Source organism: Gymnoscopelus braueri (genome assembly GCF_963280865.1).
Source record: "Gymnoscopelus braueri genome assembly, chromosome: 7".
In the NCBI taxonomy this organism is placed as follows: Eukaryota; Metazoa; Chordata; class Actinopteri; order Myctophiformes; family Myctophidae; genus Gymnoscopelus; species Gymnoscopelus braueri.
This window is the reverse complement of record NC_137608.1, coordinates 30909416-30934914: the sequence shown is the minus strand read 5'-3', so window position 1 is coordinate 30934914 and position 25499 is coordinate 30909416. Positions and strand designations below refer to the sequence as shown.

The window sequence follows — 25499 nt, the reverse complement described above, 5'->3', positions numbered from 1 at the left end:
GACCCCCAAATGAATATGAATTGGTGAGCTTGATGTAGATCGGCTATTTTTAATGTGTACACTACAGTATAATTAGCCCTAGAATGTCTGTGATCTCATGCATTTCATGTATTTCAAATAGTGCTCTAGTCTAGTTGCTTCTTTTGGGCTTGTTTTCCTAGACCTGGGTTGCTTATTTCTCTCACAAGATTTGGCAACACTACCTCTAGATTGTGATTGGTCCAGGATTCGTTGCCAAGACATTCTCAAACAAGTTTACAAACAGGCTCATGGCGGCTCCCTGAAATGAACAAATGGCTAAAGCACACTGCTCTTCTAAGACGTATTTTCTTTGTATGTGCGTTTTAGTGTTGTTTTTCTTCTTTTCACATACAGAAAGTACCCTTGGTAAGGTCTCATTTTACACTTAATTTTCAAATGATTGCCAAAAAGCTTAGCTGGGCGCGTGAATGTGATAATCCTTGGCTTAAATATCACATTCGATCGATAAATATCTCTACAAACATTGTAATTCGAGGTAACTTATGAAATAACGTTGCCCTCGGTATTCTATGCATTTACTGTCATGTTCGATTAATTGAATACACAGGACCCCAATGGAAACCGTCATAGTGCTTTCTTGGGTTTAATCCTTTTAGCATCCTTTTGTTTAGAACTGTACTTTATGTGCTTTTTTTGCAAACTGTTAATAAAGTATTCAATCAATCAATGTGCTTACACACTGTATTCAACAGTTTTTCAGCCTTCCTATCTAATTGCTACTGGATCCACGATCACACCATTCTTGCTCGGAAACGCGTCGCAGGACATCTCTCTGAAGCTTAGGACAGCATCTCCATCCTATACCACAGGTAGAGAAAGTGTCTCTCATCAATCAAGCTGCTGTATATATCATGTATACATCAAGATGTCAGTTTGATTTATTTGATTTGCACAACAGTATATATATATATATACATACATACATACATACATACATACATACATACATACATACATACATACATACATACGCATAGTATACTTCTTTCCTTGGAAAGTTGACAGATAGTTGTTGTGCCGGTGAGGTAAGAAACCCTTGGAGGGCTTATAAGAGAACTTCACCGCTTACATTATATAAAATTTTGATTTATTGATATCAAAAACAAAAAGGTCAGTTGATGTGCAATGTAGATTTGCTGAGTTTGGCTACAATTTACAGGAAGCCTTTCACCACCATCATGTGGAGAGGAGAACACGACGCAGTGGAATGTCACAACGGAACAGGTGGGAAAGGTAAGAAGCATCGCATTATTTATAATTAAAGTGGTGGTAAGTTAGAGTAAAAGTGTAAGTGATATGTAAAAAAAAATGTTTTCTTTAAAAGTTAAAGATCTATGTTCTATACATTTCTATATATATATAAGTGCTGTAAATGTCATAGTATATAGATTATACTCTCTGACTGTGTGTGTGTGTGTGTGTGTGTGTGTGTGTGTGTGTGTGTGTGTGTGAGAGAGTGTTTGTTCAGGATAAGTGGTCTCCATTTAATATAACAATAACAATATTTGGTATTTTTCACTGTATATTTACATTCACAGTGAACTGAGGTATCTGCATTTAACCCATCCTAAGTCACAGGAGCAATGGGCGGTACGGGGGCAGTGCCTCGGGGAGCAGTTTGGGGCTAAGTGTCTTGCTCAGGGACACTTCAACACGTTGTTGAGGCCTGTAGTCAAAGGGACTTTTGGTTTCCCAGGTGGACTCTCTAACCATTCAGCATTCAGCTATGACCGTCAAGCTTGTTACTAAACAAGTTGGTTCAAGTTGAGATAGGCCTACCAATTTTATCCAATCAGGAGAGAGAACTCATCAAAGAAAAAATTTCAGCTTATATTTTTAATTTTCCATTTCCAATTTTGTCTGCTTGTTTTAGTTTGTAAAATTAATTCACTTGTTTATTCTGTATCCTGTATGAGTTCTCTCTCCTGATAGGATAAAACTGGTATCCTGACCAGAAAATGTATTTTCTGTTTACTAGAGAGCTGGAGAGACAAAGGAGATGAGACGATGTTGTTGAACAAACACTCTGGCAACGATTGCTATTTGTATGTCCGCTTTTATGTACAGTAGCAGTGAGTCAATGTTTCCTAATGCTGCCATCTTTGTCTCCTCTTTTGGGCCTCAGACCATAACACAAGTCCATCTCAGATTGAACCGAAGTCTGTATTTGTGTGGTGATAATGAGACCGATTCAGACTGCTGTCCCAAACCACTTTGTGTTTTGGAGACTCTTCAGTTGTCTGCCTGTCTTGGAGGCACACCTCAGGCCTTACTGATCATCCAGGTCAAGATCTATGCCCTGTTGCTTCCCACTAGCCCTCTGTCTGGTAAGTCCAATACAAGCTCAGATCCCAGATCTTTTACACTGAATTCAATTCAGAGCAAGTAATCATTCAGCGGTGCAAAGTGATGTCTAGCTATACAATGCTAAACCAAAAATGGCACTCTTTATTACAGATAAGAAAACAGTAATACCCAATCAAGTGTACCATCCACTGGGCTCCTGTCCCTGTGACCTTACTCCCACAACATGTGATATACGCTGTTGTTGTGACACGGTATTTGAGTTTCACATAATTACATATTCTGAAATAATAGCTTAAGACATTTTTAGACAGTTTACATTGCATTTGTTCATGTTATATTTGAATTTGCCTTCACAGGACTGCTCCCCTGACGATTTGAAGCTATTTGAATCCCACTGTTTCCCTGGACCGTATGGTGGGAGCATATCTCCTACTCCAGCCTATCAGTGCTCAGCCCAATCAGCCGAAAGCGCCCCTGATTGGTTTCCATTTCTATGTGTTAACTCCCCACCTGAAAACAATCCATACCTTGGACTTTTTTATCAGGGAGAAACCATGTAAGAGACAAATGTAACAATATTATGCCATTATATGACTTTGTTTTACACATTTAATAATGTAATAACATGTGTTTTGATTGATTGAGTTCTTTATTTAACAAATTGCATGTACAATTGATTACAAAAGCACACAATAGTCAAAAGAGAAGTAAAGTGGTCATGGATATATATATATATATACACACTGTACCATATTCAGCACACCAATCCCTGGGCCCTCCTTCCAACCGTCTGTGTTGTCGGCACAAATTTCCACTGATGACTACCGCCAAGGAACTCCTATTTTCACCTTAAAGGATCAATACTTCACTATACCTCAGGTTAGTTTTTATTTTATTGTATTTTTATTTTATGGTGTATGAAATCCACATTCCTACAAGGTGTGCTTGTGCGTGTGTGTCCACAGCATTCTCTCCTGGGTCAGTGTGCAGACAATGCTCCTGTGGCATTCTTGAAAAACTTCCAAGAAAACTGTGTGACCCTTCTCCGCTCCTGCCCAGATCAACCTCCTTTACAGACTACGGCAACTGATTTGAGGGTTCAAGTGAAGGATGGCCAAGGAGGTACAGTATTTATAGTTATTATATTTAGTTTTCATTTGGTAATCATATTTTTATATTTCTTTCTTTGACAATTTAAAATAAGGCCACGTACACAAATGTGATCATGATTTAAAAAATTGTGTACTTTTGTAGTTCTATGTAGCCGTTTGGGTAGCATTTCAGCTAGCGCCTCCTTGTAGGGTGTACAGACTGGCTGGAGGCCAGTTGTATTATTTGGTCAATGAAACAGCCATCTATTTGACTGGATTAGATGCTAACATACAAGGAGAGATTTACGCTATTTTTGCTTTACACCAGCAAAGTGTAAAACTGGCTTCATGTGGTTAATCACTGTATTTTGTTGTGAGGTTTTTGTATTATTTTGTAATTTGGTCAGTCGTATTGCCTTCTTGAGATAGGCATGCATTCCTGCAATATACTTGTGGAAAACTTGGATTCTCAGTCACATGTACATATTAAACATTATGGTTATATGCAGAATAGGAATGCATGGTTTCACGTGGTCATGATGTGCAATGATTGCACAATTTGCAATCATTAATATTCTGCTATTTACACATTTTTGACATTTTTGGTGGAATATATTTCAGGTGTGGTTACAGTGGACATGGTGGATGAAGTAGCTGGTGACCTTAGTCACTTTGTCTTGAGCACAGACCCTACTGCTCCTACAAGTATGGATATTTCCCTACATTTACCATTACTTTAATAACTTATATAAGTAACTTTAATGTTATGAGATTGTTTCTGATTTCTTTTCTTTTCCCCAAACCATTCTGTCATCACATAACTTGTTGCTGATGAAGAGATGTACTTTTGTGAGAATGTAACCGTGGCATTGGATTACAAACTCTTCTGGCGAGGAAACAGCCTTATGAATATCACACTAACGCGCACTGTTGGGAATGTCGCCTTCAATGATAGTAGTAAGGGTCTCCAACTAAGTTTTGCTAACTTACTTGGTTTATAACATTAAAACATTATAGTGTTATGTTTGATGAATACTGACCTCATTTGTTGTTCTCTGTCTTTTCAACAGTGCATTTAACTACAAGGTACTCTTCTGTGTTTCTGAACGGCGAATTTACAGGCACGCCAAATTCAGGGAACCCAGGTTAGTGCAAGTTAAGACTCCATACATTTTGATATAGCCTGCGTCCATGCACGCACAGGCTTGGTGGCAGTTTATTTCCTTCAATGGTGGGAGCACTGAATGCCAGCCACCACTAAACTGAATGTGTCTTGCATTGGTGGGGTATGTTCATCTTCACTCTATTTATTTGTTGTATATTATGTCTGGTCTATTCTTGTTAAATGAATCAGGGTCATCTCAGTTTATATGTACTGTTTTCCTGCATGTACAATTCACAGTAACTAGCCAACCTACCATTTGGACAGGTCTGCAATGTTGTATAGACTTGTTCCACTGGTTTACAGGCAAATGTTGTATATAATATATCTATTCAGGGTATCAGGTGGGAAGGCCTGTTATTGGAGGATTTGTGGACACTTCAGAGAACAATACAGGATTCATAGAGAGAACATCAATCAATATTTGGAAGCCAGGTAATATAACATTTTCAATCCAAGAAAGAAGACCGTAAAATATTGGCATTGCTGCAGCAATAACATCATTGAATAATTGATATGTTGTGGTGTTATGTATAAACTAAATGACTGTTTTCAACAGTAAGTGGTGGGCTCTGTTACGCTGCTGAGATTAGGCCAGTTCTGTTTGGGGAGAACTCAACAGCAGGATGTCTGCTACCGGTCAGCCTACAGAATCTGACTCAATGTAACATTCTGAGGTGAGTCACTGAGTCTGAGCTCACGTTTGATGTATGCCATCGTTATTTGTGTGTAAAATATCATGTTTTTGTCTCCTTTTAGAGACACTGTTGACACTCTCCAGGGTGCTCTCTTTAAAGCCACACATGTGGCAAAGAGTGGAGACCCAGATTCCCTAAGCCTGGCAGACTGGGCAAACATTACCTGTAAGTACATAATTATTACTTATGGTATAAACAAATATGTTTAAAATGGCTTCACATGGAAGCCATTTCGCTCTTATCCCATCCCCCGGATGTGACAAAAGAGTCAAATGCCTCTCAGACAGTCTCTAATCATCATGCCTTTCTCACTTTCCTCACTACACATTCCAGTTGTAACACTGAACTCAAGCAATCCTGCAGAAGACTCCACAAGTTCATGCTCTGGGATTCCGTCGCACTTGCACATCCATGTGAGCAGTGTTGTCACAGGGGTGATAGATGGTATTCATCAAAAGGAGATCCACAGCCTTCAAGTCAGGTATACAATGCTGCACTGCTTGTGTGGTTACACAGAAGCTCATTAATCTATAATATGCCCTCTCCTCAAACAGACCAAAATGGTTAAGATTATGAGGGATCATGAGTCTCATTAGATGTGTGAAAGATTATGTCTCTATGAGTGGCTCTTTTCCAGTTACAGTGTGTCTACTTGGAGAATGGAGTGTGGAGGAGGTGACTCCTCTCCATGCATGAACCAAATGACTCAGTCATTCCCGGTCACCTCCTCAATCACCTTCACTGACATTCCCATCAACACTGGACCACCCAAAACAAGGTGCCCTCTCAAATGATACAAACTTAACAATATAGCTTAATAGTTACTTTGAATTGTGTACATACATTTCCCTTTGAGCTGTCTGATGGTTTTTGATGCATTTCCCCTTTTGTCCCCTCGTTTTTTCCTAGGTTTCAAATCAACTTCACAGAGTATGACTGTGACAGAAATGATGTGTGCTGGCCTGAGCTTGCCTTCCCCATCACCAGATATTATACAGGTGAGACTTTGATATGTCCCACAGAGGCTGTGTTGAATTGGTGTTCCAAATAGTGGACCATGGCCGTAGCATTACTGATTTATCTGCTCTTTTCCTCTTTCAGGGGAGCCATACTCCCAGTCACTGGCCAAGGGTCTCATCCTAGTTTTCTTCTTCATCGCTGCCTCGGTTCTTGGGACTCCATGGAGACAAATCCGACAGGCGTGGAACAATTCCTCTCACTAAAATGTACAAGTTCTAATTAAAGACCCAAGTGGATTGATAATGTGGTGGACCCACTGCAGAGCTTACCTGACATAGGTCCTGATCAAGATGAGAGACAGGGACAAGGGAGAGTGTTTAAAATGTTTGTCATATTGCCCTGTGGACAATTTAATTTAAGAGGATGTTAATATGTATCATTGTGTAAATAAAAGGATGTTGCTGAATCGTTTGAAATGAAAAAAATATATATAAAAATATTTGTGCTTTTTTTTCCTCCTTTGGGCGGTATGCGCTGAATCCAGGGGGCGGTGGTGATTGGCCAATCAAGCTGCTAAGGTTGGGTTCACTGTCATGTAAGGACGCTGAATCGGGGTTGCCATATCCGCTTATTATAAGCGACTTTGGGCTTATTTCTATGTAAAGTTGCTTGTAAAAATCGGTAGCTGCGGGTTGCCGTTTTTTGGGCTCGTTTCTAAAGTGTACTTGCTTATTTAGGCTTGCTTTCAATGTTTTAAATTATTATTAAAACCAGTGGCTCTCAAATATTTCCATTAAAATGTTTTGTGCCAGAGAGCCCTGTTCCAGATTTGTGTTGTTAGAACGTTTAAAAAATATTCAAAATATTCCACATTTTATCTCTGACCTACAAGCTCACATGCAACGCGTTGTGTGAGCTTGCTTCTTTGGGCTTGTTTTCCTAGACTTGGCTGCTTATTTCTCTAGCAAAATCTGGCAACAGGACTCTGAATGACGGTCTGACAGTGAGTGAGAAATGACGTGGAGGATCCTGGATCATTACCTTGTTAGCTGGAGTCTGATGAAACTTAGTTCTTCTATGAGATCATTATAATTTTACAACAACTGGGAGCACAGTATGCGAGCAAACAACCAACGTCAACAATGGAAATGAACCGGCCAGTGTCCAAGTGAATCGACCGGACGGAATAAACAAGCTTTTCTCACCACGGAATCAACTCGTCGCCGGCTAACAGCTAGCAGGGTAATCGGAAGCCTCGTCCCAAAACACGCTCGCCCCCATTTTCTTCGCGGACCAGCGGTTCTTGTATTTGTTTCACTGAGGGGATAAGGTTGGACATAAGTTCAGGGTTAGGCATAGTTTTACTGAGGTTAAGTTTAAGGTTAGGTTCAGGCATAGTTTACCGAGGTTACGTTTTGGAATACCGCGGGATTTGTCCCGGGGGGGGGGCGACTGTGTTTTGGGGCGAGCGTTTTGGTATTCGCTAGCAGACTCTACACTGACGTTAGCGTCAACATCGAGTCAAACAATTGACATTAAAACGGAGCCCCGGAATAACGCAGAAGTTACTCGGAGCTCAAATGGAGGCTCATAACGGCCATAACATTGGCTAACGAGACTGCAGCTAGCTTACTAGCTAATATCAGCGCGTCTGTCGGGTTGAAAGGAACCTGTCAACATGGGCTCGTTGTTCCGAGGCGAGGAGATGTGTTTGGCCCAGTTGTTCCTGCAGTCTGGATCCTCGTACGACTGTATCAGTGAACTGGGAGAAATGGGACTGGTGGAGTTCAGAGACGTAAGTTTCCCCACAGTGGTGTAAAGTAACTAAGTACATTTACTCCAGTACTGTACTTTAAAGTACAATTTTGAGGTATTTTTTACTTTTATTTTTTTTACTTTAACTGGAGTATTTCCCATGTTCAGTACTTTTACTGTTCTACTCCACTACATCTGAGGCAAATATTGTACTTTACTGACTCCATAAATTTACTCCACTGCAATTCTTTTAAAACTTTAGTTACTTTAGAGATTTTGATTATTATTACAAAACATACATTAACCACTTCATTTCGGCCATTTGAAAATAGCTGATCTACAAGCTCACTAGTCAATCGCGATGCGACGCATTGTGAGCTTGTAGATCTGCTATTTTCAAATGATTTATAGACATTTTATACATTTGAAAACTTGTGAAATGGGACATTCTGAATAATGAGTACTTTCTACTTTTGGTACTTTTAAGTACATTTTGATACTAATACTTTTGTACTTTTACTCAAGTACATCTTGAATTCCGGACTTACTTCAGAGTACTTCTACATTGCAGTATTGATACTTTTACTTAGGTAAAACATTTGAGTGCTTTTTCCACCACTCAGTTTCCCCACGATTGTGCCGTAGCTGCTGCTAACCTTTAGCAGCTAACGTGTTGTTGCAAAAACTTCCGTCAAAGACAGTTGACATAACTTAATTGGCTAACGGCAAAAGCACAAGTACACGTTAACTAATAGATTATACACTGAGTTGCGTAGCATACGGACAACTATTGGATTTGACACCCTTTTGACCTGAACAAAATAGTCTGGTACTTTAACTTGATTTGTTGTTTCAACTTAGTTACAACTGAGGGCTTATTTCCCTTGCAAATTGATACTTTTAATTGTTGACCGAACACATGTTTTTCACATTGCACCTTTCAGCTCAATCCCAGTGTCAACACTTTCCAACGAAAGTTTGTCAGTGAGATCAAAAGATGCGAAGAGATGGAGAGGATTCTTGGTAAGGATACACAGTACTCATACACCGCTTTAACTTCTATAAGTGCCTATTTGTCTTAAAACTAAGAAGCGCTCTCTAGCCAATGATCTGAGTGGTCAACGAGGCAGAAGGGTGTTTTAATTGGAGGCCATTCGCAGGAGATTAAATTCTGGGCCCATATAAGGTAGAACTAGAAGACAACTTGTGATAGGATTCTATCCCCCAAAGAAGTGCCAAGCCAGCCTAGATTGGTTCTAATCGTACCCCCCGAGGCAGTGGTTCTCAAACCTTTTTAATTTGAAGGACCCCCATAACTCAGAGTTACAGGGTCCATGTTGGAACCCTCTCAAGGAACACTGAGGGTCCCAGACAGTGGACCACACTTTGAGAACCACTGCTCTGAGGTTCTTCATTCAATTGAGGACCAATGACCCAAGGGGTCATAGTAGAGCTTGCCTGGATACAGATTAGGCTCGGCAGTATCATTCCTATATCCTTACTCTCTTTGTATTATCTGTATTTGTGTTACAGTGATAACTAAAAAGATGACCTTATGTTGACAGATATACTCTATCTTTTACAGGATACCTTTTGAGGGAAATAAAAAAAGCTGATATACCACTTCCAGAAGGAGATGTGAACCCAGTTGCTCCACTGCCCAAGCATGTCATGGTTATAATGGTTAGCTATTGCGTATATATTATTTGTTTTTGCTATCCCTCTATCATACTGTAAGTTGCTTATTCCTACTCCATCTTACATGTTCATAAAATGTTCCACACTAGGCAGAGTTTGTGTCTGTGGTGGTCTGTACTAGTGTAGAAATTAAGTCAATTTTATTCTTATTTCGTATTTTACCTTTAGTTACCTTTAGTTAAAAGCACTTATATGAAGAGACACAAAATATTGAAGTGTAGCACTTTGCTCATCTGTGCATGTCACTCTGTTCTACAGGAGCAGCTGCAGAGGCTGGAAGTGGAGTTGAGCGAGGTCACCAGAAACAAAGAGAAGCTACAAAAGAATCTTCTGGAACTGACAGAGTACACACACATGCTGCGTATCACACGCAACTTTGCTCAGCGAAGCCAAGAGGTTAGCATCTTGGCCATGTATTTTTTTCCTCCTCTGTTTTTGCCTCTTATTATACAATCAATAAGCAAACAAGTACATATCAAAAAACACATGAACTGAACATCATGTGAGTTTTTGTATTTCACCTTTGATTTTGACAGTTGTCATTTCCGTTGTCATTTCCCCTATCTGTCTTGCAGCGTGAGCCCTTACAAGTGCAGTATGAAGAGTTTCCCTTCTTGGAAAAGGACACAATGATGGACTACAACAGCATGCAGAGGCTTGGAGCCAAACTGGGGTGAGGGACTATACTGCAAATTATCATCATACCTTGTTTGTCCAAACTTCATTTTTTGATGATTTGTCATACCTGAATGCCCTATTTTATACTTTGTTATATGACATTGTCATGCAAAAGTAGTGAAAATAGCTGATCCACAAACGCATAATGCATCGCAACATGCAAGCTTGTAGATCTGCCATTTTATTAAGAATTTGGAACATAAGCCTTTAACCCATAAAGACCGGCAAAGCCTATACGTTGTTATACCTTTAAAACCGGGAAAGCATCTGTGTCATTTTAGATGTTGCTATGTATATAGCAACAGGATTTCTTTCAAATTGTGTCAATAAAAAATAGAAGGTTTTCTGAAAACCTTGGTTAGGATTTAGAAGGCGTTTTTTAAATCGGCCTCAGATCTAAGTGGGTTAATGACATGCCAAAATAGGGACGCTAGTTTGAAAGTGGTTAAGTTTGCCTCTGGGTTTTATCAATATTTAACCAATGAAACATATTAACAAGAGCTTGTGACTAAATAATAGCTAGAATTGGATCCGTTGGAAAACATTTTTGGAAAACGCTTTTGTACATACAGTTAGGTTTACGCCCAACAGCAACGATATGTTGGTGCACACTTGTTATGCTTTTAAAAATGTTTGCCTCCCCATTCTCCCAGTTTTATCTCAGGGCTGATACATAGGACAAAGATAGAGGCCTTTGAGCGGATGATGTGGAGAGTGTGTAAAGGCTACACCATCCTCAGCTACTCGGAGATTGATGAGTATCTTGAAGACCCTGACTCGGTATGTCCCCCTGAGTTAATATTGGCCACAGTCCTTACCAATTCCCTACATATCAGAGTGAGATTAAATGATCAGCAGTAAAGAAAAAGACACTTTTATTAAACAATGAAAATATCTGCATATTAAAGTGACCACAGGTTCCATTAGTTATCTCCGCCTGGCCGGAAAGGGATTATGGGGATTATGTTTTCACCCGTCTCTATGACTGTGAGTGGCCTATAACTGTTGAACAGTAGGTCATACAACAACAATAAAAAAAGTTTCCCCTGGATTCCTTGGATCTTGAGCAACTAGTCCTGACTACATTTTCCGCCATTGTGAATTTTCTTCAAAACAGACTTAGTTAGCACACCTTCTCTCTGGAATGGAATATGAAAAATCTGACTGATGTACATCTTGATCACATGACGATGAAGATGTATCAGTCAGATTCTTCATATTCCATTCCGATTGGCTACGATTGGTTTCCAAAATCTGCGTGAGGGGCCCATTTGGCAAAAAATACCACAAATCATGAAATTAATTTAGGCCAAAAGTGATTTCACTTCCACCTGTAGGGCCACAAATGCTACAGATGTCTCTCCACATCCTCCGTTTCTGGTGCCGAGCCAAACTGCAAAAAAAGAACCATGAAAAGCAAGAGGGGGGCTTGCAACTCACTTTTAAATGCTCCATTTTGTATTGCTGCTGTGAATAGCAATTGGAGCTTTTAAAAGTGAGTTGCAAGCCCCCCCCCTCTTGTTTTTCACAGTTTGTAGCATTAACATGACCCCCCTGGGCCCACCATATTAGCCACAAATGGTCTTGTGTATCATGTGACATGAATGTCAAACAGGTGTTTGATACTCTGTACTGTTTGTACAAATTTGTGGCCGGGGCCTATTATATCATGAACGCAACATCCAATCATACCCAAATTGGTATTGCATGTTGATGGGCCTCTGTAGCGCACCTCTGAAATCGGCAAATCGCTTTCACTTCTGCTCATAGGGGGCGCCACCAACACTCAATTTCCCTTTGCACCCTCCTTGTGTCCGGACGGCTGCACCCCACTACTGACACTGCCCCAGGCAACCCAGCCTGGTGGAGATCTGCACTTTGAGGAGTGCACTTTTATAATTTGATTCTTATTTTGATATTACTGAGATATCCACTGAAACCAACCTATAATGATGTAGTTTAACTAGTTTATATTGATATATTTGTTCATGTAAGTTTTATTTGACGTATTGGCTTGAAGATGTCCATGCACTCTATGTAGGTCATCATGGCTGTGATCTCTAGAACAGAACATGAGCAAGACACTGTGAATTAATTAATATACAACATTTCCTGTTATTTCCTTTACAGGGTGAACCTACTAAAAGTGTGGTGTTCCTGATCTCTTATTGGGGGGAACAAATCGGCCAGAAGGTTAAGAAGATCTGTGACTGGTAATGATTGAACTTAGTTTTTATGCCTTTGCCGGTAATAGCCTTATATTAGCCACAGGCATCATCTTCTTTTCTTTGTTTCTTGTCTCACTATGGTAACGCTCCCTGCATGGCCAACGTTTTTGCGTAGTCTGTATGTACACCCATCCGTATGTCTCATTGTTGTGAACACAATATTTCAGGAATGCCGTAGGGGAATTTCTTTAAATTTGGATGAAATGTCCATTTCGTGCTGGTGGGTGAAGGGTGGTGAAGGTCACTGTGACCTCAAGTCCATTCTATTATCATGAACGCAATATCTCAGAACACCATAAGATAATCTTTTCAGACTTCATTACATCTGGCACAAACGCTAATGTGCTAATAATAATGCTAATTACGACAAATTTCACACAAATGTCTAATAGGATAAAATTATGAAGTGAAGATTTTGGTGGTCAAAGGTCAAGGTCACTGTGACCTCACGGTTGAATAAAATGTAATCATCCCCTATATCGCAAACATATGCCTCACATCATCATACACATAAGTAGTGTATTAAAAAAAGAACACACACAGAGAAAGAGACACAAACTATGTGCAGAGAGAGAGAGAGAGAGGGGAATCCCTATGCCTGGTGTACAGACAAGTATATAAATTGCATCTGAGGCATACAGCCGTGATGGAAATATGTCTAGTTTGCGGCTTGTCACTGTTTAGCACTGCTTATCTGATTTTTGGCTAACAATTGTTTTTTGTCTCTCCCCAGCTATCACTGTCACTTGTATCCATATCCCAATAGCAATGACGAGCGAAATGATGTTGTAGAGGGACTTAGAACCCGCATTCAGGACCTGCACACAGTATGTCTACATTTTTATCATTCAAAAGGTTTTTGTTGCTTCTGTACTTAATAGGTCACAGAAAAGTGGTTAAACATGTATAGTTTGCTTTCACAGCTAAAATTGTGACTTCTTCACCGACTAATGGTTTACTTGGAAGACTTCTTTGCTATCATTTGCTGGTTAAAATATAAGCTGCTTAGGTGTTCTGACTGGATTGGAACATATAATGTATTCATTATATCCCAGCGAGGGTAACTCTTGTACCAGTCTTTTGTGGAAAGATAGCAGTTTGAGGTCATTTTCAGTTACAAAATAACACATGAATGAGCTTTTTATTTCCTTTGGGAGACAGTACTGGCAGCTGTGGTAGGTTAGCCATCCGGAGGAGCAATGCTCCAAGAATTGCATTAGCTGCCTGTAGCACATGATCTACATGAGACCTTTTCCTCCCCTTGTCTTACCCCCCTCTACACACTTATTGTCTCCGCCAGGCCGAAAGACGTGCCGAGACTAAGTTTTGCCCCTTGTCTGTCTGTCTGTCTGTCTGTCTGTCTGTCTGTCTGTCTGTCTGTCTGTCTGTCTGTCTGTCTGTCTGTCTGTCTGTCTGTCTGTCTGTCTGTCTGTCTGTCTGTCTGTCTGTCTGTCTGTCTGTCTGTCTGTCTGTCTGTCTGTCTGTCTGTCTGTCTGTCTGTCCGTCCGTCCGTCCGTCCGTCCGTGTGTGTGTGTGTGTGTGTCCGTCCGTCCGTCTGAACAGCTAATCTCCAGCACCATTGGCCCGATCGACATAAAACATTGATATAACTCCTACAGATTTTGTCCAAACATCACGCAAATCGGTAGACAGTATCTCTATATTCATGTGATCCATATTCCACCCAGATTGGCTAAGATTGGCTTCCAAAGTTTGCAGGAGTGCTCCGTTTTGAGCAAAATGCCTCAAATCATGAACGCAGTGTGCGATTGCTGTGAAACTTTGCACGCACATTCCCACTACTAGGCCAAGGAAGAAATGACACCCTCAATTTTTCAAATCATCCTCATGGTGGTGCTATAACAGGCCGATTCACCTTTTTACCTATAATTAGACCGATCGGCATGAAACTTTGCAGGCACACTCCCTAGAGGCCAAGGAAAAACGAACCTCTGCCCTGCATTTTTCACATCTGCGTTTTATAGCGCCACCAGGAGGCTGATTTTTGCAAAACATTATTTTTAAATATTTCTCCTATTGATTTTGTTCAAACATCACATACATCTGTACAAATTATCTCTATAGTCATGTGATCAACATGGATCTGTCCGATTTTTCATATTCCATCTTGATTGGCTAAGATTGGCATCTAAAGTTTGCTGGAGTGGTTTGCTTTGAACAAAATGCCTCAAATCATGAACGCAGTGTCCGATTGCCGTGAAAGGCAGAGGAAGAAATGCCACCCTTTTCACATTGGCCTATTATAGTGCCACCAGGTCAATTTCTGCAAAACATTTTTTATTTATTTTACTCCTACCCTTTTTGTCCAAACATCACTCAAATCGGTTCACATTATGTCTATAGTCATGTGATCAAGATGGATCTGTCTGATTTGTATGACTATAACAAGCCATTTCACATTAATAACAATACAATTAACAGTAACTCAAACACAAAACTATATTCTACACTCTACACTACAATAACTTAATCAACATTAATCCCTCAACTTCTACAGATTACACTCGCCTCTATAATGACTGAATTCCAACCATTGCTGGCCCACAATAACCTACCTGACCTGGTGGAGACCTCTAGTTGAATCTCTCTTGCTTTCCCTCTGTTGCTCAAACATACCTTCACACAAACACGTAATTTCCCCAGCAAAAGCCATATTTCCAGCAAGACCTGAAACTGAGACCTACGGGATTTGTACACATCCGTAAAAAAGGGATGGTGGTTAAGGCCCATTTATACTCACGTTCATATGTGCCCATATTTTCCCCAAGGTTCGTTCTTCACATACTCAACTCCATACTTTGTCGATACTAGGCTGATGCCCATTGGGAACGATCCCAAGGGATGCTCCGATATCTGTATCGGGTCTGATACTCTGCTTAAGTGCTTTTAAAAATGCCCCGATACTGACGCCATAATGTTATGCTGAGTGACTCGGTAGACATTAGAAAGTTTAGTTCCTGATCACATCCCTGATCCCTTTGTTTTATTTTGTTTCCCCTGCCTGGTGTTCCAGATCTAATCACAAATTCTGACATTTGAGAGAAATATCTTTGTTTCTTCAAATGGGTGTGGACTGAATATTTGTTCATCAACTGTCAACATCAAAATGTCCCTAGGTGCTCTACAGGACGGAGGACTATCTGAAACAGGTTCTGAACAAGGCATCCGAGTCTGTCTACACTTGGGTGATCCAAGTCAAAAAGATGAAATCCATCTACTATATCCTCAACATGTGTAGCTTTGATGTCACAAACAAGTGTCTGATCGCTGAAGTGTGGTGTCCTGTCAGTGACCTTCCCACCCTGCGGATGGCGCTAGAGGAAGGCTCGGTGAGAAAACTGCACAATACACATGATGCAAAAGTTACCTCTGATTGATTGATTGATTGAATACTTTATTTGCAGTTTGCAAAAAAAGCACAGGAAAGTACAGGTCATTACAAGGTCAGCTAAGAGGATTTAAAACCCAAGAAAGCCTATGTTTCCATTGTGGTCCTTTGTACTCATAGACATTTAATGACAGACAGATATACACTACTATGCAAAACATCATATAAACAGTTTGAAAACAGAAAAACGAAAGTATTTACAGTAAGGCAAGGCTTTGACTTTTACAGGGGCCAGTTTCGAATTGCAGCCACCTGTAGGTACTCTTTTAGAGCGGTTTTGAAGGAGAGTAGGGTTTTACACTCCTTCACAGCTTTTGGTAGGGCATTCCACATTTTTGTGGCTTCAGCAACATGTAAATGTATACATACATTTTGAAGTAACTATATACGGTGTATATATGTGTGTGTATATATTTATTTACTATTATTTTTAAAGACAAGTAACTAGTTACTTTTATAATTCAGTAACTAGTAAAGTAACTAGATACTTTTTGAGAGCAGTTACAATAACTATGACAAGTTGCTTTTTTAAAGTAACTAACCCAACACTGTTGTTCACAGAGGAAGAGTGGCGCAACAGTTCCGTCTTTTGTCAACCGCATCCCCAGCAACGACACTCCCCCCACACTAATAAGGACCAACAAATTCACTTCCGGTTTCCAGAACATTGTGGATGCCTATGGTGTGGGCAGCTACAGAGAGGTTAACCCAGGTATGTATGTGGTCACCACTCTGTTTTGTAATTTGTGTGTGTGATGCACAGTGCTGGCTTCAGCTGCCATGGGTACACAGCAGTCTTATTGACTTTCTGCCATCTGGTCTTTAGCGCCTTACACAATCATCACCTTCCCTTTCCTGTTCGCCGTGATGTTTGGTGACATGGGTCATGGCCTGATCATGGCTTTGTTCGGTTTCTGGATGGTGTTCTATGAAAACGATCGCAAACTGAAACGCACCAGGAATGAGGTGAATAAGTAGACCACTCTAGAAGTAGACTCATGCATTGTTCACAAGCAGACTTGGTACATATAAGTCTTTGCCATTTACCTGGTTCTTAGTGTTTTGTGTGATTTTATGTTTTTGCAGATCTGGAACACATTCTTTGAGGGCCGCTACATCATTCTCATGATGGGCCTGTTCTCAATCTATACTGGTCTCATCTACAATGACTGCTTCTCCAAGTCCCTTAACATCTTTGGTTCTGGCTGGAGTGTCCATGCCATGAGGAAAGCCAATGTTTGGACGTGAGTACTTCATACGATTGATCCATTTCATAACATGGCAGGTAAATCATACTGTAATAACTCTTGCTGGTATACAGTTTTCGCATCGCTTTGTAAACGGGCTGAGCCTGGACGTTCTTACCCATGTTGAGTTTTGACGATCCTTGTGGGGTGTCAGGTGTGTGGTGTTTTTTTTTGACGGATCTAACTAACAACTAGATCCAGCCACCGTCCCCAGTACTGTTGAGAGCCCATTCCATGTTGTGGCGACAGAGTACAGTATAAGTAATGTTTCCTTACATAGATTAACTATTTGCTGTTGACATATTATAGTGTCCTAAACTTTGACGGGGCAAGTTAAGTTTATGGTGCAAAAGTAAGGATTGAGTCTTGCCTGCTGCTCGGAGCGCAGATTCAGCACTGTAGTAAAGACACAGGCTTGAGTGCATGCGGGTGGGCGTGCGCGCACACACACACAAAGGCACAGCACAGAAACATCCTCACTTGCTCTCTCTTCCTCATACAAATATTGCCTACCAATTAAATATTCTTGATTGTGCTCCTACTGAAATATTAACAGAGAAAACTGAAAATTATGAATGTTGTTTTTGTATTTTTATTTTTTAGCACATTTAACACATTGAGTGCCAGGTTTTTTTTAAACGGGGTACAGTCAGTGCCTGGATTTTTTACAATTTTTGAACCTTTTTCAAGTAGTCACAAAATATTTTCAGTGATCACCGTCCTCACGGTGATCCCCTCATTACACACATAGAGGTCTCGTAAATTAAAAACATTCGGTAATCCGTTCCATAGTTGCAGCCAGTTGAAAATAGTCGAAAATAGTCAAAAATACATAATAAAAAGAAAAAGTACACAGGAGCCGAGATACAGGCTTTTGAAGTCATAAGTTAACCAGGAAGTGGATTGGAGTCTAAATCTTCGAAAAATTATATCTCCTGGTGCTGTGAAGGAAAAAAAGAAAAAGAAAAACAATTTAAATATTTTTTTTCCAAAAACGGTCATAACCGTTTTTGGCACACAACGCATGGCTTCTCAAAAACGGTCCGGACCGTTTTTGGCACTCAATGTGTTAATGTATCTCACATTCTATGTATTGACAATGAAACAGTTTTGGATATGTTTTCTAATATTTTGTTTCGCCCTACAGTGATGCTGATATCAGGGCCAATCGTTTTCTAAGTCTGGATCCAAATATTACAGGAGTCTTCACAGGGCCCTACCCGCTGGGAATCGACCCGGTGAATGTTTCTTATTGTCAGATAAATAAACATCATGCATGACATCAATTATCAATGTTATTGTATATTAGTCACTCAAATGTTGGTGATTAATCTCCTCTATCTCTTCTCTTTTCCTTGTGAAGATCTGGAACCTGGCATCCAACCGCCTCACTTTCCTAAACTCATATAAGATGAAGATGTCAGTAACCTTGGGCGTCATACACATGAGTTTTGGGGTCATCCTCAGTATCTTTAACCACGTGTAAGTAACCATGTCTTCATTTGATGTTAGGGCTTGTATTGACAGAATTTTGTGAAGCATAACTACATCTTATTTATGTCAACACCCACATAGGCACTTTAGGAAGAAATACAACCTGTACTTGGTATTTCTTCCCGAAATCCTGTTCCTGCTGTGTCTGTTTGGCTACCTGGTGTTCATGATACTCTACAAGTGGCTGGCCTTCTCTGCTCAGGACTCCAAGCAGGCCCCTAGCATCCTCATCCACTTTATAAACATGTTCCTCATGCAGGGCGATGCTGTACAGCCCCTCTATCCAGGACAGGTGAGAAGGAAGTCTGTTCGACTCGAGGTTTGAAATAAATACCCGCCAAATGTGGGTAGATTGTTGGCTGTGACTGGTAAAAATTGTCAGGTCACCCTCCACAGTGGCGGGTAGGTTTTCTGCATTCTTTTCTTTATAAATGAGAACCCTTACCACGGCTATAAAATAGTTGTAAAACATTATTCTTAATATCTTAGCGATCATTTCATGTTTAGACTTGCTTGTAAAATTCATCATGAAGCCACGACTCACCTTTTAAACAGATTTGTTCTAATCAACAGTAAAGTTGTGCGAAATCAGGACATCAGGAATGATTGAAAGAATTGTGGGAAAATAAATTCAAATTAGCCTCTAAACCAGATACTCAATATTGAATGTACTTAATAAATATGTATGGTAATAATAGTTCAATGTATTACAACATAAAAAGTTAATTATAAGCTTGATTATTGGCAAATTAATTAATTGACTTTAACTTGATGGTAAATAAGTTGATGTATGTAATATGTATGATGATCTGCCCTTATCCTCAAGGCTTTCAATTTACAGTATTATATTTGTAATAGTCAAATCCTCTAACCCACAGTTGAACTTGGCTCAATAGGTGATGAATAAAGGTCATGCAACAGTGTGCATTATACTCTAGGCTTACCATCAGAATGCATTATATGCACCATTTTCCATCCAAAATATAATGATGATAATCCCAAATCTGCCAATGTTTAAGACTGAAAGTCTAGTTGTTAGCCCCAATGCAGAGGCAAAAAAAACTACAATTATGCTCCAAGGTCTGTGTTTAATTGTGCTGTTTTCTGCTTTGGTTTTGGGAGTGGCAGGTAGAAAAGTTGTATCTACCTGCCACAGTAGCTGGTGGAGAAACAAAGTTAATTGCAGATGCTGGTTCTACTGCTGAGGTCACATCATGAATTTGAATTGATCGATACTGATCAGATGAAGTCCACTTCCTTTTAAGCTGGTCATTGTCACTGAGGCAGAGGATATGAGAAGCTTATGAACATGTCTGCTCTGTTTCATCTAGATTGGACTGCAGGTGTTCCTGGTGGTCATTGCTTTGCTCTCCGTGCCTGTTTTACTGCTGGGAAAACCGCTTTACCTTTATTGGCTTCACAAAGGAGGCCGCCAACTTGGAATGTACAGGGTGAGTTTCCTTTTGTCTTGTTTTGTGTGTGTGTGCTCTTGCCTTTGTATGTGTGTGGGATAGGCATGATGTGTCATGTGCCTAAATATTTGTGTCACTAACCCCCTTAGGGGTATGAGCGTGTGCGACGCTGCAGCGAGGAGGAACTCTCCCTTATGAGGGCTCAAGACATGGAGGAAGGAAGCAGTCACAGTGACCTCTCCACCAGCAGAGAGCATCAGACAGAGGAGGTTGGCACGACAATACCATTGTCTGCTCAGCTAGTCCAATGATTCTCAACCTGTGGGCCGTGAGGATACTGCAAGTGGGCCAACATAATAATTGGGAAAACACTACGTTTTTAGTAATAATATATAAAATTAATATTCAAGCCGGAACTCCCGGATCCAGAAAAGGTTGAGAACCACTGAGCTAGTCATATTATGTTCCCACTTAAAAAACACAATCATGCAACATTAGTGGCAGATTTCTGCCCCCACCCAAGTAATGTTTTATTGTTTTTTTTCTGTTTTGAAAGTTTGACTTTGCAGATGAATTCCTACACCAGGCCATCCACACAATAGAGTTTTGCTTAGGCTGCGTCTCCAACACAGCCTCCTACTTAAGGCTCTGGGCTCTGAGTCTGGCACATGCCCGTGAGTATCATCCTTGTGAAATTCACAGACCCTCACTCAACACAAATTTGCCATTAATTCCTTGTAAAAAAAACAACAACTGGCAAATCAACTGCAAGAACATATTGCAACAAATATTTTGACCTAGGATGGTTTGGTCTGTTGACCTAAATAATTTACACCAATGATAGCCCTGAGAATGATCTTCCACTACTGTAGTGTAAAAGGGCAATATAGTTCTGGTTCCTTGATCTCTGTTGCTCTCAAATATCCCTGGACTGAATGTTTCCTTGCCTCTGCTCTCACAGAGCTGTCTGAGGTGCTGTGGACTATGGTGATGCGTGTGGGGCTGCGGATGGACACCAGTCTGGGCATCATGTTCTTGGTCCCTGTGTTTGGCCTGTTTGCTGTTCTCACAGTGTCTATCCTCCTGGTAATGGAGGGACTGTCTGCCTTCCTTCATGCCCTCAGGCTGCACTGGTAAGATGCACGCCCCCTACACAATGATTTCCTGTTGTTATTATTATTATTATGTTATTTATTTGCCTGCTTCATTCCATTATTAGAATTTGTTTTAGGAAATGAAAAATCTAATTTAAATATTTAAGTGAGTGACTGGCAAGACAAACAAAAATGTTTATCTAAAGGGCCATTCACTCTGAGCACTATAACTATAAAAATATAGTTGTAAAAAATCTTTCTAAGTCAAGTGAATGGCAGAGTTCACACCAACTATATAAAAAAAATACAATGATGAAGGTTATAGTTACGCATGCGTTATCATTTTCATTCCCATACCCAGGAGGTGTGGACCCATTTGGATTTTTATATCTCATAATCTGGAGATACTGCACTGGGATTGCTACAGTAGCTGGGCGCTGATTGAGCAGAATTATTTTAGGATAAGTGTATGCTATTTTAACCCATTTAGACCTGAGTCCGCCTTCTAAATCCTAACCTAAGTTTTCAGAAAATCTTCTATTTGTTGTTCAAAAAATGTAAAAGAAATCCTGTTGCTATATAACATAGCAACATCTAAAATAACACGGATGCTTTCCCGGTTTAAAAGGTATAACAACGTATAGGCTTTCCCGGTCTTAACTCTTTCAGTGCCAATGAAATAAAAAAAATATTGCGACTGTGCCAGCAATTTTTTTTTGTTTTTTCAAAGAAAAAAAAAAGTGCTTAGGAAAACAGCCTTTTTCAGTTATAGGTTAAACAAAGAGTGGATGGAGCTGCAAATCTTCAGATAATGATATCTTGGGTTCTGAACACTTTTTTTAACTCGGGATTTCTCGTTCTGGCACTGAGGGTAATCAGCAAAAACTCGGGATAACTTGGGGCCTGGCACTGAGAGAGTTAATGGGTTAAAGGGGGAAATCCTGTTCGGCAAAAATATTATTTGAATGGTGCTTGTTATTAATGTTTATTTAATACAAAATGGCTTGGTTCATAAACTGCATACCTAGTTACAATACTTGCCTAACTATGGATGGGTAAACATTGGACTTATACTGTCTTTTTATTTATTTATTTATTTGTTTACCTGTCGGAAGAGAAAGCGGGTGCATAATACATATATCTTATCATATCAATAAAACAAAGGGTTTTAAATGATACACAACAAATAAATACATGAACAGACTTAACTCTTACCCTGCCAGAGTTTTTTCAGAACAGTCTGTAGCCTCTGCCAGGGTTTTGACCGATTTTGGTACCTTTTAGCATTGCCACAAAATATTTTTCTCAAGTATGATTGATCCCCAGAAAATTTCTAATCACAGATGAGATTCAGGTGTGGTTTCACAAATGTCAACGAGGTCAATTTGACCTTGTTGTCATGTGTTGTTTGATGTTTGAAAATAGCTCAAAACCAGTAGTTTCAAACCAAAAAACATTGTGAATTGTTTGTCCGTTTCAATTTTAACATTGAAGTGGATGGAGCAGCAAATCTTTGGAAATTGTTATCTCCTTATTCGTTTGGAATATCGAAAAGGTGTCAATACTAAATAATTAGAGAATCTTTTTAGAAACTTTTTTTTTTTTTTTAAGTTTTTTTTTTCTTTCTTTTTTTCATGACGTTTTTAAACGTCTTTGGCAGGCAACAGCTAATTTCTCAAAGACGTTTATAAACGTCTTTGGCAGTTATAGAGTTAAGGGGGAAAAAATATTTAAAAAAAATCAGATCAGGTTCATCAGTGGTTCTCTTGATCTGAAAATATAAAGTAAAAAGTAACCAATGATTACTACAGATTAGGAAGAATAATTGATTAATCACTGTTCCTGTAGTTAAACATTTGTTTTCCTTCTCAGGGTGGAGTTCCAGAATAAATTCTACGGTGGAACTGGGATCAAGTTTGCTCCCTTTTCCTTCGCCCTCCTGCCATCCAGCTTTGAGCATGATGGCTTGCTATGAAAGGACACGCAGGTCGTCATTGTCCAGTAGTAAACACAGCCAAAATGTGCCAGCAGAGATCAGTTCTAAAGGCCACCTAGATACTTCATGATGACCTGATGACATTTTTACCTTTTTTTTTAAGAAGGTTTGTTTCAAAAAATCAAGGTCTGATATGATTGGCTTCCTAAGCCTTACAAGGCAGTCCGAAAAGTGTAACTTGCCCAACAAGCCCAACAATGCCTAAGACTTTGTATCTAATGATGACCTCTTCATGCCTACAGACAGTACAAAATGCTAGCCCGGGATTATGATTTTTTCACTCATGTGCTCACTGAGCGTTCTTCAGAATCAGAACTTGCAGCTTCATTCACACTTGCAGCTTCATTCATATTTATGTTGCACAGAGAAATTGAACATGGCCCATTTGAAATTGTTCAACATTACATCATCCACATGGTAAACCAATTGTTTGCTTTAAATGTATGTTTGAGAGTTTTTCTGTCAATGAGGTCACTGGGAGGAGTGGGATGCAAAAGTTCATTTTCACATTTTATTTAATACTTTTTCTTGCACTGACTGCCTTACAGAAGTACAACCAAATGAATGAGAATATTATCCTCTATTTTCCATTTTTCATATTTCGGGGCTATCAAGAAATTGCAAAGGGTATTTGACTTTTCTGTATTGAAAAGTGTTTTGACATGAATGTGATAAGAGATGTATATACTTTTATAGAGCGATTGTTTAAATTATTACTATTATTGTTATTTTGTTTTTGGAATCATAGTGCATCAATTTGAAAGTTGAATGTTTGTCCCATACTGTGATATGCTTCTTGAAGATGTGTATTTACAATGTTGTTTGTGCCCCCATCACCTTGTGGGAAGCGTTTCACATTCCACTGAAAGCTTCACATCCTTTTATGTTTTAGCTGCTCTAGAGCCATGAAATGAGTTGGCGATAGGGCAGTAAAAGTCTGCACTACACAGTAAGTATTGATTTAACTGAGTTAAATTAACACTGTGGATTTTACTGTGTAGACTGGAAAGATGTGTGAAGCCTTATCATTCTCAAACAATGCTTTAGTATGTACAGTATATGATTTAAGAAATTATGAAATTATTTTAGGTGTACTAAAATCTAACTTGTGTTTTATGTTATGTTTCTAGTTTTACTTGTCATTGGAATGATTAAATCTGGCCAGTTTTATTTGATCATTATGCTGAACATGATGGGGTCACCCCTATGTTCCTAGTGTCTAGTATGTTCCCAGGGTCCGGTTAGGTGGGTAGTGTGTCCATGGATATTTTAACCCGAAGAAGATCCAACTGCATCAAAACGTTAGAGTTCTGCAGAGCAAATAAGTGAGTTGCGAGCCTTCCTTTTTTAAATTTGTTCCACCGTTTTCTACCGTTTGGCTCAGCACCAGGGGTTATGTGTGTGAATTTGATCACAAAAGGGTGGATATTGAGAACATGAGACCCAGGGAACATAATATGCTCATTATGGGAGTTCTTGCACCTTCTCAATCGCAATTTATCTTGCTGTGGTGTTCAACCGGCAATGTGTTTCAGCTTATGAGTGTTTATTTTTTGAAGGGTGTGGCCTTTGATATTGGAACAAGATTCAAAACTTGGTAAAATATTCAGACAACCACTGTATTGTAGAGGTGTGTACTGTATGATGCATTTGCCTTGTCATTCTTTAATAACTGATAACATTCACACATGGGGTTGGTTCTTCTACATGTCATCTCTTCTAATGCAGCCCCAATCTTGTCTGTTTTTAGAATGAGAATGGGTTTCACGAGGAATTGCATTGGAGAAAAAAAAATACATTGTACTAATACATTCCTGTTTTTATTTTAATTTTCTATTTGTTTATGTTGAAGATGGTAATAAATTTTATTTGATTGAATTGTACATTTTTTTTAATTAATATTCTTTGTAGACTGATATAATTGAGCCAAGGCTGAAATACAGAACTTGATGTGGTGTGGTTAAAGGTAGGTAAGTGATTTTTTTGGTTAAAGTGTTAAATAGCTCTATATTCTGGTAGTATTCATTGCTATAGAGTGTTTGTTCAGTAACAGGAGTCTCCATGTCTCTCCAGCTCTTTATTAAACAGAAAATGCATTTTCAGGTCGACGTACCAATGTTATCCAATCAGGATAGAGAACTCAGTCAGGATACAGATTAAACAAGTGAAATTGGAAGTGATGACACAAAGAAATGAGTGACAAAATAGGACTTTGAACACTAAATGGG

The 25499-nt window shown here is 39.5% G+C and overlaps 2 protein-coding genes across 3 annotated transcripts; both read left to right on the top strand.

Moving 5' to 3' along the window:
- The first annotated feature begins 259 nt into the window (after positions 1–259).
- On the top strand, positions 260–6726 carry tctn2 (tectonic family member 2). 2 transcript variants are annotated; one of them, XM_080432391.1, is made up of 18 exons: positions 260–387; positions 735–851; positions 1202–1275; positions 2168–2369; positions 2500–2600; positions 2706–2905; positions 3108–3228; positions 3315–3471; positions 4062–4145; positions 4278–4397; positions 4511–4585; positions 4939–5037; positions 5162–5279; positions 5362–5465; positions 5634–5781; positions 5944–6078; positions 6210–6298; positions 6402–6726. In XM_080432391.1, exons 1-18 carry the CDS (start codon positions 294–296, stop codon positions 6521–6523), a joined length of 2160 nt encoding a protein of 719 aa, XP_080288517.1. In that variant the 5' UTR covers positions 260–293; the 3' UTR covers positions 6524–6726. The 2 variants fall into 2 exon arrangements, with proteins under 2 accessions (XP_080288517.1, XP_080288516.1); XM_080432390.1 differs by having other exon boundaries at positions 5938–6078.
- A 543-nt stretch (positions 6727–7269) lies between these two features.
- Positions 7270–25154, top strand: atp6v0a2b (ATPase H+ transporting V0 subunit a2b). Its single transcript, XM_080433301.1, has 20 exons — positions 7270–8055; positions 8960–9038; positions 9601–9698; positions 9972–10109; positions 10289–10386; positions 11045–11171; positions 12522–12604; positions 13353–13446; positions 15757–15969; positions 16590–16740; positions 16855–16994; positions 17115–17272; positions 18423–18513; positions 18639–18757; positions 18851–19061; positions 20101–20220; positions 20331–20450; positions 20738–20855; positions 21143–21314; positions 23148–25154. Exons 1-20 carry the CDS (start codon positions 7939–7941, stop codon positions 23248–23250), a joined length of 2550 nt encoding a protein of 849 aa, XP_080289427.1. The 5' UTR covers positions 7270–7938; the 3' UTR covers positions 23251–25154.
- The last annotated feature ends 345 nt before the right edge of the window (positions 25155–25499 follow it).